Source organism: Neodiprion lecontei, chromosome 2, assembly GCF_021901455.1.
Source record: "Neodiprion lecontei isolate iyNeoLeco1 chromosome 2, iyNeoLeco1.1, whole genome shotgun sequence".
Classification (NCBI taxonomy): Eukaryota; Metazoa; Arthropoda; class Insecta; order Hymenoptera; family Diprionidae; genus Neodiprion; species Neodiprion lecontei.
The window spans coordinates 25,316,430-25,330,622 of record NC_060261.1 but is presented as its reverse complement, the minus strand read 5'-3'; the positions used below and the strand labels follow the sequence as shown (position 1 = coordinate 25,330,622).

The 14,193-nt window shown below is 32.4% G+C and overlaps 1 protein-coding gene across 5 annotated transcripts in view; it reads right to left on the bottom strand.

The window, feature by feature from the left end:
- Positions 1-14,193, bottom strand: part of LOC107218783 (formin-binding protein 1-like) — a 45,114-nt gene that overhangs the window by 3,075 nt on the left and 27,846 nt on the right. Inside the window, exons 3-10 of one of the 5 annotated variants that reach the window (XM_015656789.2) lie at positions 13,226-13,276; positions 12,351-12,657; positions 12,045-12,191; positions 10,020-10,376; positions 5,725-5,754; positions 4,597-4,904; positions 3,239-3,430; positions 992-1,128 (exon numbers count right to left, since the gene is read on the bottom strand). In XM_015656789.2, the coding sequence (XP_015512275.1) occupies positions 992-1,128; positions 3,239-3,430; positions 4,597-4,904; positions 5,725-5,754; positions 10,020-10,376; positions 12,045-12,191; positions 12,351-12,657; positions 13,226-13,276 (1,529 nt within the window). The remainder of the gene's footprint in view (positions 1-991; positions 1,129-3,238; positions 3,431-4,596; positions 4,905-5,724; positions 5,755-10,019; positions 10,377-12,044; positions 12,192-12,350; positions 12,658-13,225; positions 13,277-14,193) is intronic. The other 4 variants (XM_046731543.1, XM_015656790.2, XM_015656792.2 and 1 more) reach the window with 4 other exon arrangements.

The window sequence follows — 14,193 nt, the reverse complement described above, 5'->3', positions numbered from 1 at the left end:
CAGGGCTGATAAAGATAGATTTTTGCAAGTAATGTACGACCTGTCATCAAATCTTAAAAAATCTTTCGAGATGTCTGAAATCGGCTGGGATCACGCGAAATTTTAACAAACATAAAATACGAGGTTGAAGTTGGTAACGTTATTGTAATGATTCGTGTTTCGAGAAACTAGTTATTTCGTATTTTTAGGAATCTCTAAAATGCAGTAAATTATAATGAGGCAAAAGTAATTCATATTTTTAAAACTTAGCCACTTCAAAGTCACTAGAAAATTGCAAAATAGTAATTTTTTTATGCCCATTGTTTAGTTACGATAACATTACTAACTTCAGCCCATCATAAAATGAATTTAACCAATCACATAAAATCCCTGAAATCCTATGAAATCTTTTGAAATCATTCAAAATTTTGTGGAATCTTGTGAAATCCTGTAAAGTCATCCCAAAACAATGAAATCTCCGAGATCTTTGAATCTGGTGTACAGACAAACCAGAGTGGTTAATCCTTTGAGTGGGACAGATAAGTTTGTCAACAATTACAGTTGACCGTTATAACGATACTACGACGTAAGATTTCGCGAACGTTTAGACAACCTGCGCAGATCTGTTTAGGAAGAAAAATCGGCTCAAAAAAATTGAAATATAACTACAAACACCAGAGTTTGGTGATTTAGAGCATTCAGTTTGTGAAACCTCTTCTAAATTTGTTAAATTCTTAGCTTTTGTTATTCGAATTTGCTTGGATTTATTTTTCTTATATAATAGGAATGTTGTTTCATTCATGTTCACTAATTAATGGTAAAATAAAATAAGCGTAAGATTCCAACATGTAAACATTCATCGACATACATTCTTACATCAGGTGCTCCAGAGACGAAAACTTTCTATGGCACAAATAACATTGTTGACGATTTTGAGATCATTATTTCCCATTTCTCAAGTTTTAATTTTAATTTTGTTTCATACAACTTGGTTACTATTAACTCATCTCACCGTCAAAGGGATACAGAGCTCGACATGTTCCTAGAGGTGGTTGCGCTTCAAGCTCGTCAAGGTAGTATTCCTCGCCTCCGCTACCAGGCAAAGATGTTCGCGATGCTCCCAGGCCGGACTCCGGGCTGTTCGTGGAACTGTGCATCAGTACAGTAAAGCCAGAGCTGTCTATCTACCCTATTTTATCTTACCTAACACACTGCGAATTTGACTCTGCTACGGCATTATGTATTTACTAATATCATGATATAGATTGACATTGCCATTAAAATAAATCAAGATTTTCAGTGTTCGATATCAATGGATACATCCTTCAGACCCAAACTATACACAGCATTGATTTTATTCATGAACTAAACTTTCTTTAAAAGTTTATTTGGACAAAAGTTTTATCATAAATCCCATGTTAAAAATAAATGCAACATTAAGAATGCACCATTTGCGATGCGTTTTTTGGCATGACACCATCACTCGAACACACTATACAGATGAATTTTTACAGCATAAATTCTCAGTTTCTAGGATTTAGTCGAATGTGAAATAACGTTTCAGTTACTGTTGCCGTCATTTCATATAGTAGAAAATACTGCTGCTAAATTAATTTGCATCTATTTACATGTATTAACGAAAAGAAGCAGAAAAGGACGCCTATGGTCGTTCTTAGGTGTAATATCTTAGTAGACGGCTGAAGAAATGAGAAAATTTCTAGAATTTTTCCCAATAAAACAGTTCATGTAATTCGATCGATATTCTGTTGTTAAAAGGTAGGTTTACTGATTCGTATATTCAGGATTTCTTATAGAAAAATTTATCAATACGATATGTTGTTTCAGTTAAGGTCAACCACGTTTCTGAGTGACACAGTTTGTGGTGAACAATATATAAATCTGGCAAACAGCTGCGCTGTACTACTTAAAATTTCACGATAATAGTTTTGCACAGTTTATATACTTAACCTCAATCCTAGATTGAACACATTTTTTTTACCAAAGCAACGATCAGTTGAAATGGAGTCTAACTTTTTGTGTATGATTACCAACGTTACCGTTTAATTAAAAAGGAATGCTAATGATTGAATAAAATGTGTGATCTAGGTTGGAAGGGTATACTATCCAAGAATATTTACGAAAAATTTGAATCAAATCAATGAAGCTGTTCTCGAAATGTAGAGTTTATCATATTGTAACACCAAAAAAAATCCTTGATACTTCAAGTGAAATAACAACGCATTGTGTGATAAACTTTCCTACAAACATTGTAAAATATACCTCCATAAGCCTATTTGGTAATGAAAAAAAAATCAATCGAAATAAATAAACAAATGCTGAAATGAAAATTCTGAGAATTCAACCGATTTTCTCAGTCCCCTTGAACTCGGCTCTACATTAAGGTGGCCCTTAAAAAGCTCATTTTTGAATTTCAACTGTCTCACCCTTCAAATCGGTTCCGAATAATTTAAAAAAAATTGCTTCATTTTTTCAGATTTTTATCTCAACTCTAATCCATGCCCGTAAGAGGTTGGATTTCTCCATTTAATTCTTTCAGGGATACAGGTTTCGATAAAGTTTGGTAGAGGAGTTTCTTTTGTCTCTAATTACAAATCTGAACTGGAAATTTGAAAATTCAAAATGCCGAATCCAATATGGCGGACCAAAATCTGAAAAGTCATTCGATTTCGATAAAACTCGGTGTTCTGAGGCTTTTCGAGGTCACTGTTTACGAATGTGAACTCGAAATTTTAACTTGACATTGCAAAATTCAAAATGGTGGATCCAATATGGCAACATCTTTGAGATATTAGATCCGCCATTTTGAGTTTTGTAATGTCGAGTTCAGATTTGTAATCAGCGACCTCAAAAGTCCTTAAATACAGAGTTTCACAAAAATCGAATAACTTTTTGGATTATGGTTCACCATACTACCCGCAATTTCCAATTTTCAAATTTTGAGTTCAGATGCGTAGTCAGCGACCCAAGAAACGCTCATATACCAAATTTGATTGAAATTCGTTTGTAGATTCAATGTACTCCTGAAGGAGTTAAATGGCGACATCCACCTCTTGTGAACACAGATTAGAGTTGAAATTAAATTTTGAAAAAATAAGGAAATTATTTTGGAATTATTTGAAGCCGATTTAGGCGGCGAGCCAGCCGAAATTTATAAATGATTTTTTTAGGAACAACCCTTACATACAAAGAATCTCAGACATTTTTATGTAACGTCTATTTACATTAAAGAAAAGCTTACCCATGGATTGGTTGAGGTGTTCCAGGAGCACTCTTTTTGTGCACTGGTTGACTAGTATTAACGTTGCTAACACTTGAGTCTGACGCAGATCTTGAGAGGCTTTCCTCTCCACCAGAATGGCTTGATCTTCTAGAGCTGAGAGGTCTGGTCGCCGAACCATTGCTCGTAGGTTTGCGAGAAATTTGGCTTGGACTAGAAAAGTTACGAGAGTTAAATTTACACGATATTCGTGAAATACAGCGGCATTGTTCGACGACTTACAAGTTTTCCATTTAGAAAGACATTTATCGAATAATACTGTTGATCATTGAAGAGCAAAAGCATTGAAGAATTTTTACTTCTTCGGAATCGTTGGAAATCCTACGGTATGCGTTCAAAAATTTAGGAGCGCTTTGCAAATTGTCCATTGGTACAAAAAGTATTTCTTGTCCACAATAAGGTCTAAACGAATGATTCAAATGGTATTCCAAAGTAAAAGCTACCAGTTTCAATATATTTTTTTCAATATTCTCTGTAATTTTTTGTATTCCCACTGTTCTTCTTCCACAAGGCTATGCTCTTTTTGAAGGTATACTCATACTCCCACTACGTGACATTGGATATGGTTATATTTTGCGATTTTTATACTTCCGTAATGTTGTGTATATTTTTTCTAGAAATAGTAATGGTAATTTCTTCTCATTGCCCAAGTGATTCGAAAGTTCTAAGATTAGGTGACTGAACATTTCAGTTCAAAAATTGGTAAGTCATTTTATCAATTCTACTGTTTAACGGGCTACTGGAGGTTACATAATTCAATAAAAAATACACACCTTTTTTCCTGATATTTCATTCTAAGCTCCAAAATTCTCACGTTCAAAAAATTTTACAAATTTTCCAAAAACTGAACCAGTCGGTGCAAGAAGTTGAATAATTTGTTAAGAAAAAAGTTGGAAAAAATGTCGAAAGAGCAGATTGAAGACTAATTTTACCTCTATGGAATCGCTTTGATAAGAGAATCAAATTGCTGTATTCTAAAAAATGACATCGGAATTTCGGAAAGTATGACAATCTGATATTAGAAAAAAAAGAAACCATGTTTAATTTATCGCCTCAGGGACGCAAAAAAAAATCTTTTTTTTAAAAGATCATAATCATACTAGTATCTTCTACTTTCAAATACTACCCGAATCATTCACTTGCACCTTCTCATGGCCAGGATCTCCAACAATAAAAATTCAAAAGGTGATTCCAAACTTTTGGATGGTACTGTAATATAGAAGAAAAATAGTTCAAAAGTTCTCAATGGAGAATTCACAAAATACTGTAATTTTATTCGACATCCATATAAAATTATTTCCGAGACTTGTAATGATTACCTTGATAAGTTAAGGCCAGCACGCATAGCTTCATCAAAATATCCTTGAAACTTAGTTAGCTCAGCCCCAAGTTTGTCCAATTTATGACTGGATTCGTTGAGTTGACCCTCTATACTCATAGGATCACCCAAGGCAGGATTTTGTTCGTAGACACCTTTCATTTTCATGAGACCATCCCGCGCAGCGGTTTCCTGTTGGATCTTCGCTTGTATTTCGTCGATCCGTTGCTGAAGGCGCTTTTTCCGTTGATTTGGCGGCAAATCGCTGCAATCCTCCTTTGCACCATCACCATAACCAGGTACGTTGTTCTATAACATGACGGTAGTGGAAAACCCACGTTGATTATAGAGTTGCAAATAATAGTTCTGTGTCTCAAAATATTGAGAAATACTCGACAGAATATTGCGTTGTCAAATTTCTTGAAACTGGGTATGTTAGGGTTCTCGAAGTCGCTGATTTCAAAGATAAGCTCGGATCTGAGAAATTTTGAAAATTCAAAATGACGGATCTAATATGATACTGGATCCGCAATCTTGAATTTTTAAATTCTGACTTCGGATTCGTCTTCAACGAGCCCGAGAATCCAAAATTACTGAGTTCCACTTTTCTAGTCCTCATAAGCTTCCCACAATTACATTTATTCTGTAAAAATAGGCATTTTCAACACTTTGTTTATTTAAAGTGCTTCCTATAATCGGGAATTCATCATAATCCCTCTTAAAACATCAATATTGACATCTTAGAAGTCTAATTGTGCAAAGAAAAATGACAACAATATTCCAAAAATTGAACATAAATTTTGAATAACAGCTTCAATCAAAGTGTCTCAAATATGAGATGCTGTGCCGCAAAGGGTTAGCAATTAATTTGTCAAATTTTTTAAACTAAGTACTAATAATAATAATATAAATTAAATGAAAAATAAAAACAGCTATGCTCAAGCAATCCTGAAATGTTTTAAGCTAGTTTATTACAGTTGATGAGTTAATGTGAAAATCATAGACACGCGATTTATTTACATTTTTTTATACTTTATGAACTGAAATGGGTTGTGGAACATGTTTTATGTTTATAGGCAAGTTCGTTCAGCGTACTGGCCAATTATTAAATATTATAGAAGAGACAGACCTTTAAAGCAATGCACACCTCGATCAACTTCTGTCGTAAGCATGAAACAAATCACAAAAGCAGTAAGTCACACATCATGTTGTATGTCATTCAATACATTTGGGCATTTTCTGGCTAAATTATTGAATGCAGAGACAGGGTAATATTGCCGTTGAAGCTGACAAGTAATAATTATGCCTTCCATGGTGAAAATCATTCTCAAAAAATTTCCACAATTTTTAAGAATTCACTCAGAATGTGACTTTACAGTTTCTTAGTTTTGCAGAAAAATCTGTGACCAATTCGGATAATCTTTTTCTCGTAGAAATTTATTAATTGCTATGTATAAAATTAATTTCAGAATATTTATGGAGAAAAATTACTAATACAATACCATTCAACATATTGGAAAATTTTTTATAATTCCATTTTCATTGAAAATTTATTGTTTCTGAGATGTCAGATTTAGTGTTCAATAATGCAGTTTCATCAGTGAATACATTGAAAAAAAAAAAAATAAATAAATAAATCAACTAAACAGAATTCCGCTTTCTTCAAAATTGCGAAATGAAGAGGCTTTAAAAATATAGGAGTTATACCTGGAAATTAGTCAGATTTTCATGCTCCTCTGAAACTTGGTCAGGAATGGTAAAAGACCAACAAAATTCGCGTTTTTAAAATAATGAACAGAAAATAGAGTTTAGAAAGAATACGAGATCATTCCAGAAAATCTTCAGAATGTCTCTAAAAGTCTCTAACATTATCATAATGATGCAAACTTTTTCTCTAAAAGATAATATATGTCTTAGAATTTTTTTCACCAGGTTTGAAAATGCCCGACGACAACAGTCTGGTGAATTTTCTTAGATGTAGATGCAATTATTAATGTTCAGATGTGCGGACGATAGACAAGCAGGTAGCAATTATCACTATATGTACTTACTAAGTGGGATGGCATCCAATTTCATAGGTTGTGGATTGGAAACATGACAGAGAGACCAGAGAGACAGATCGAAGAACCATCCACCAAATTAAGAGAAAGGTATAGAAGAAATTAAATCACCATCATTTGACAGAACAAACACTCAAGAAAGAAGCAAGTTAAATTAAACCTGATGTGTAATAAGAAATAAAAACAAATTCAGAGGATGTTTTCTTGAAATAGTAAAACCAAAATAACGGTTTCAATCAGTCAATGAATTATCTACCGTGTTTATACCATGTTACAGTGCACATCCTACAACTGATCACAGGCGCAGATCCAGGACAATTTTTTTAGGGTAGGGTAGAGGTTAGCCCACTTCGCCCCCTACTCCTCACCACTGGACCCGCGCCTGCTCATCAAGACACTTATATAATCAATTCATTTTTTTCACCTAATTCATGCTTGTATCATATGCACTTGAATTACAGAATTAGAACCCAGATAACGAAGTGTGTCTGTGCAAAAAGTCTGCTTCGCTTGCTGTGATTGGTGATGAGTTTTTACCAAAAATTATCGTGAAATAATTTTTGTGCAGCAAAATAATGTACAGTAATAATTGTTTGTTATTTTGGTGCATAGCAAAACTTGCTTGCATTTAGCAGATATTTTGCTGACAGCTTGTGTTTAGAATGATTTGCTCGAATATTGATAGCAATGGAGGACACAACTGGTTCCAATATTGCTAGCAATGTTATCTGGGAAGCTGACAACGAACCATCAGAAGAAAAACAAGGGGAGTCGTTCCTCTGCTTAAAACGCAATAAGAGGATATTACATATAAGTAATTGTATATAAACTTAAAAAAAGAAATAGAATTTTTTCAAGGACCTTTTTGTCATATTTGGAACATTTTACTCTCTTCTAGGCAGATTACTAGTACTTCAAGGTGAAATTAAATTAATTTGGAAAATAACGTAGTTTTTGTAAAGTACAGATCACGTCATTCAATTTTTGAACCTTTTGAAATTCAGTGTATCCCAAAATCATGTACTTTTGATGCTAACCAATAATATTTTAGATATTTAATTTTTGAATACTTGGTCATTACATCATATTCAAGGATATTATTTGTTTGTGTCAAAATTACAGCATCTCGAAAAATGCATACGAAATTTAAGAATATTCTGACGAACGAACAAATAAATTTAGGCACCAAAATATTACGTTACGATACACCAATTCTTAAAACAAAAAAAAATTGTTTTTTAAAGTGCAGAAAATAACTCGAATTTACTATTATTTGTTACTCGATATTCTGGTAATAATTAATTACACTTCTATCAATGTTGCTGAATACCTCAGTTGCAGTTCAGATAAGTTTGAAAGAAAATTAATAAAATGAGGTCAAAAAGTGGGGATAAGATGGAAAAGTAACTTGCTGCAAGCCCTGTTTCAACCAAAGTTTGAGTACAACATACATCTGTGTGACCAGTGTTGGGCACCACTAATTACTTTGTGTAATTAAGTACATCGAAATTACTAATTAAAAGAAAATAAAATACTAATGACATTTTCAATTTATAAGTAGGAAAGAAAAACTTACTAATTACAATCGCATGTCGCTTATTCTTTTAATTACAAATTACGAATGTAATTAGTATCGATTTTTCTCCTGATTACAAATTACGAGTGTAATTAGAACAGTTTTTTTTTCCTAATTACAAATTACAAATGTAATTACAATCGATTTTTCTTCTAATTATAAATTACAAATCTAATTAGTATGGTTTTTTTATAATTACAAACTAGAAAAGTAATTAGTTTCAGTCTTTCTTTTAATTATATATTAAAAAAGTAATTAGTCAGTTTTACTTTTAATTACAAACTACGAATGTACTCGGAATCTTTTTTTTTTCTAATTACAACGCAAAAATAAATAAGTAAGTAGGTAATAAGGATAAGTAATAATTTATGTCATTTTGCGAAATAATTGCAATCATACTTCAGGTATAGGTATGTGGGTCATTCGGCGGATACACGAGTGACTGAATCATTCAACGTAAGTGATAATGACTTCAGGTATATATGGGTATTTCATGTATATCAGTAACTCGGAGTATTCCAAAGGAAATATGTAAAATTGCAAGTATATATGGGTCATTCCCTGTAAGTATTAATAATACCGATAACTTTTGGGTTATCGCAATGAAATGTGACTGACTTTGATAACTGATTTTACTAAATATTGTTTTAAAAATATTGTAGGAATGTAATTAAATTATACAAATGTAATACCAAATGCTTAAAGTAATTGAATGGATTTCAATTACAACTGCTTACATAAGTAATTAAATTAAATTTAATTACAAATGCTCAAAGTATGGAGTAATTACATTTTTTAATTACAAATTCACAATGTAATGAGTAATTAAATGTGATGTTTTTTTTTTCAAGTTTCAACTTGCAGTTTGTTTCAGGCTTGCAATAACTTTCATGTAAACTCTTTATTTTTCACAATATTTCAGAATTCCAATCATCTTGTAATGTAATTTGTAGAAAATTGAAGCCTGATATCTTAAATTATGCAAACACAGCTTTTTCGAAAAGCTCTAAGCTCAATAAATTTCGAGTCCTCGAATCTATTTATAAATGGAATGATCCATAGGTATTCTAAATCATTGATATTTAGTTGGAATCCATATGTGTATGAAGTCAGTCATGCTCCCTTGGAACAACCCATGTGTACTCTTTAAGTCAGTCATATATATTTAGAAAGTTTCATACATAGCGGAAGTCATTGATATTTTCATGAAATTCAATTATGGCACATTCTCGAGGTTGCTCATATTTCCTTAGAATGACCCATAAATGCCTGAAGTATTATTGTAATTAGTTCTAAAATGATATGAAAATCATTTAAAACATTTAATTGCAGGGGAATTCGATTCTAATTGAAAGAAAAACCGATACTAATTACATTTGTAATTTGTTTACATTACTATTACATTACAAGAAAAATCGATTCTAATTACATTTGAAATTTGTAGTTGGGAGAAAAATCGATACTAATTACATTCGAAACTTGTAGTTGAAATTTTTGTAATTTCAAATTACAATTGTAATTGCATTTTTTATTCTTCTAATTGCAAATTGAAATTGTAATAAATAATTTTCGTACTTTCAATTACAAATTAAACTTTAATTTGTAATTAAAATACAATTAATTAAACAAAAACGCCCAACACTGTGTGTGGCTACATATATCTAACCAATCATCACTAAACCAGTGCGAACATTAATACTGTGTAGATTTGAAAGATTTTAATAAATAAATAATGAATAGCTGATGAAACACGGAGAATAGGGAAAAGAAAATCGGAACAAATGTTACCTTGTTACTGCTGAATATTCCGAAAAGACCCACACGTTTTTTAATCTTCCCACCGGAAACTGTTCCTTTAACGGTGAGGTGATTATGGATTGGTTGCATCACTGGCTGAGATAACTGGCTGTTACTATCGTATGATTTTGCAGCTGATAAATCCTCAAATGGAAAATCCCCCGGTGGTTGAAAGCCGCTTTTGTAACGTTCGATGACCAACAGCGTGTCTTCTTTCTCATTAATTTCATTCGCCGCTTTTTCTATCCCGTCCAAGCATTGTTCAATAATTGGAGCGACGGCTCTTTCGATTGCCACAGATTTCATCATGTAATTCCGCATGTTCTTCACCCTTTTTTCATCCAGTTCCTGCAGACAGTGTTTCTTGTATTCAAACTATTAGGAACCTCTCGAAAAAAAAGATTCACAGTGTGAACGAACTTAACTTTTGCTATGTTCGCAAAATTTGCTCTTCTATTCGCAGAATAACATTTATATTATAAGTAGAAAGTTAATTCCAATTAAATCCCAAGTTCTATTGGAGAAAGGTTAATTAAAAGTTAGTACCTTTAAAAAGTTTTTAGCATTGAAAAAAATTATACGACAATGTGCTCCAAGATTTCTAATCATCCGGCTTGTTTACTTGAAATGCGTGGGTTTTAAAAAATTTACTGTACTAAGAGATATTTTAATTAAGGATGTACCAATAGTGCATAGTCTAGTCAAAAAAAAAAGTGAAAACGAAAGAAAGATGAAACAAATTTAACCAATGGCTATATTAAGTTCCGATAAGATTCATCAGAAACCTATACCTTTATTACAAGAAGAAAAAAAATTGAGCACCGTAATTTTTGATTGAAATGGTTCGGTGAATGATAATTTAAAATTAGTTATATTATCGTGTATCTCTTGTTAGTGACAATTTTCGTATCCTATGTACAGTAATGTGCATTAATGATTTGGGCTTTCAGCTAACTTGTTTTCAATCCGAAATAAAACTCAAGCTCGATTCTATACGAATTATGTGACAATGACCAGCGATGCAGCCGAGGTGAGAGATTGGAAGTCATTGTTGCATAATTCATATAAAGTTAAACTCGCATTTTGTTTCAGAGCGAAAACTAGTTTCCCGGAAGCCTAAGGCATTAATGAACATTACCGTCGAATTATATTCATAACTTAATTCTATACAAATCACCTGACATGGACTTTTGATCAGATGAATATATTCCGAAGTAACATATCAGATTATCACATAAACCTGTAATGATTTCAGCCTAATTGTTATTGCGCTCAATTGAAGAATCATATAATATGTATATTAGAATGTTTCAAAAACATATAATTGTCCATGAAAGAAATATTCTGTCAAAAGACGAGCGTTTTGCGTTATGTGCAAGATCACGCTTATTTGATTTTGCACTTGTTTTTACATGTTTTTGAATTTGTGAAGATACACGTTGTAGCACTTCAATTATTTCTTTCCTAACATTTATATTCAAACAAAAGATCTCGATCCATAATACAACAATAAATCAACCGGGAATCATAATCTTCTAAATTAAGATTTCATATTAAATTATAACTATTTTATTGAATTAATAATGAAAAAGTTGTAAGATATGCTTCTCAAATATCAACTGAAGATTTAATATTACAAGTGTGGGTCTTCTTTGTCACGTAAATTAATATTATAATTGATGTAAGCGATAGAATGAAAATTTCATTCGTAATACCTCATAAGTTTAAACAAATTTATAAAAATGAAGTATTAACTGAGCATAATCTTCCACATAATGTAGAACGCTAGTCTTTTGACAGAATCTTTCTTTTAGCGTAAATAAACATTTTAGGGGGTGCCATCGTGGAAAATTGCAAATTATTTTTTCTAAAACACCCCAACATATATACATATGTGTATTGAATTGACCATGCAAAATTTTCACGAAGTAAACCCGGTGCAATTTCTAGATCTATCGAAAATATTTTGTCTGGTTTAAAAGTGTTTTCTGTAGATATTATTCGTTGAATATGTACCTGCAAATGTTGGAAAACGTCGGGCATCGCTGTATGGTAATGTAGCGTTTGCATGTCGTTTGTTTTTTGCAACTGATTCGCATACTCCGTTTTTGCCTCTTCGCACTGCTGCGTTTTCACAGTCATGTTCATTCTCTGTTTCTCTACCTGTGAAATTCACTTTTGTATTATTTTCAACATTTTTTATGTTGGTTTATACATATTAGAAGAAGAATTCTTATTTCGAAATCTTTTGCCATGAATTCAGCATATAATTTACATTCTTGATTATAGATGTATGTATTTGTTTCCCAGAAAATTACAAACCTCGGCCCTAGAAAGATTAAGGTCAGCATCGGCCCTTTGATAATTATCCAACGCTCTCTCCGCTTCGCGAAATGCTTTTTCATAAGCTTTTCTGGCACGTTCTAAATTTCCTATCTGACCAGCAAGTGACGCCATTAATCTGGCTCCTTCCTGCAAATGTTTCTTTCGATCTTCCTTGAAGTCTTTTACAAGAATATTTAGCTCTCGAAGGACATTCGCCTGCAGATTTTCGGCTATAAGTTCTCTCTGGCCTGCTTGATCGTTCACTTCGTTCAATTCCAGCTTAAAGGCACGGCATGGACTGTACCTTTTATAACAGAAAATAATTATCAGCATCTTTGATTCAAAATGAACAAATTTAATTACGTTTCCCAATTTATCATCATTAATTAAGGATATACCGTCTGGATCACAAGATGGAAAGAGTAAAAACCGTTGACAAAAAAAAAAATTATGGTACTCTATACGTCAATTTAAAATGACCACTGGTACTTCATACTTTGACATAGTACAAAATTAATTAAGATTCCAGAACATACTGTTATATTAACTTTCTAAATAGTCGCCAGAATTTGTCAAGCACGGTTAATCTTGGGAAAACTGCAATTTTAATTTCCAGAAGTTTACCGAACAAAAATAAAAACTGTTTAATTTTGGATGGAAAAAAAAAAAAACTGCCATCTTTCAAGTGTAAAATATTTATGTATAGACGGTGCGCAGCCAGCAAACACCTTTCAAGCTATTTGATGATAAGCGTATAGACGTTCTGGTTTTCATCAAGCAACCTTCATATACAGTATAGCAATACAGTATAAAATTTGATTGGAATAAAATTCCTATTTATAGTACAAGAAATATTTCTCTTTTTTACTCACTGGTAATCTTCCTCCTCCTTTTTTTTCGGCTGATAACTCTTGACAAGTCTCCTGTAGCAGAAAAAATAAACTAATGTATTCAATTGTGATCAACCTCAAGAAGTTGAAAAAGTAAAATTACGGTCACCGGTAGTCGATTGCCGTAATTCAAATATCACATTGCAGTATAATTCGTGTACATTGAAGAAGCTCAAGCAAAACGTGTACTCGTATGCTTTCAGTTCAACATGTTTTTTCTTTCTTCAACGAAAGTTTACAAAAATAGAGACCGAGAAACAGAGAGAGCAACAGTAAATAATAAAAAATTGTGTGGCGAGTACATAGTGATGATAATATTTGAATTGAAAAGAATATTGCTGTTGGCATGAAACACACGCAGTGTAAAAGTTTGACGCTACGTTTCGCATAATTTTATTTAGGCGCATTGTGCCAGTCTGTTTTACCCCTCATAAAAATTGGCTGCTTTAATTCCAACTAACGTAATTTTCAATATTATGTTCCCGGAAATTATGAAAACATTTCGTGAACGTTTACACGGCGTAGTTATTATTTATGGTATACAACGTGAATATACTTACAAGTTGCTGATCGTATGTAATATGTCGGAAAAAAATTTGCTTTATAAAAATGAAGCACCTAATGAAAGGAAAATGAAAAAAAAATTCGGAAAATTGCAATTTATCAGAAAGTAAAGAAGAATACACACAAACTCTTTGTTAGCATCATTAGAGTGGTCAGAAAAAATTAGATCATAAGTCTCTGCAATTTTCGACGCAAGTTTTGTCAAGATCATCGAAATTCCATTGTTTATGCTCTCTAGCAACGAGAAAGTTCCATGAGATTGTTTAATTTATATTTCAGTAGTTCGGAGAAAAATGTTTAGGGCATATTTGAAGCAACGTCTAAGTAGATACAATAGCTAGAAAAAAAAAGTACTGCGGGACATAACTTAGACATCTCAAGTGGCA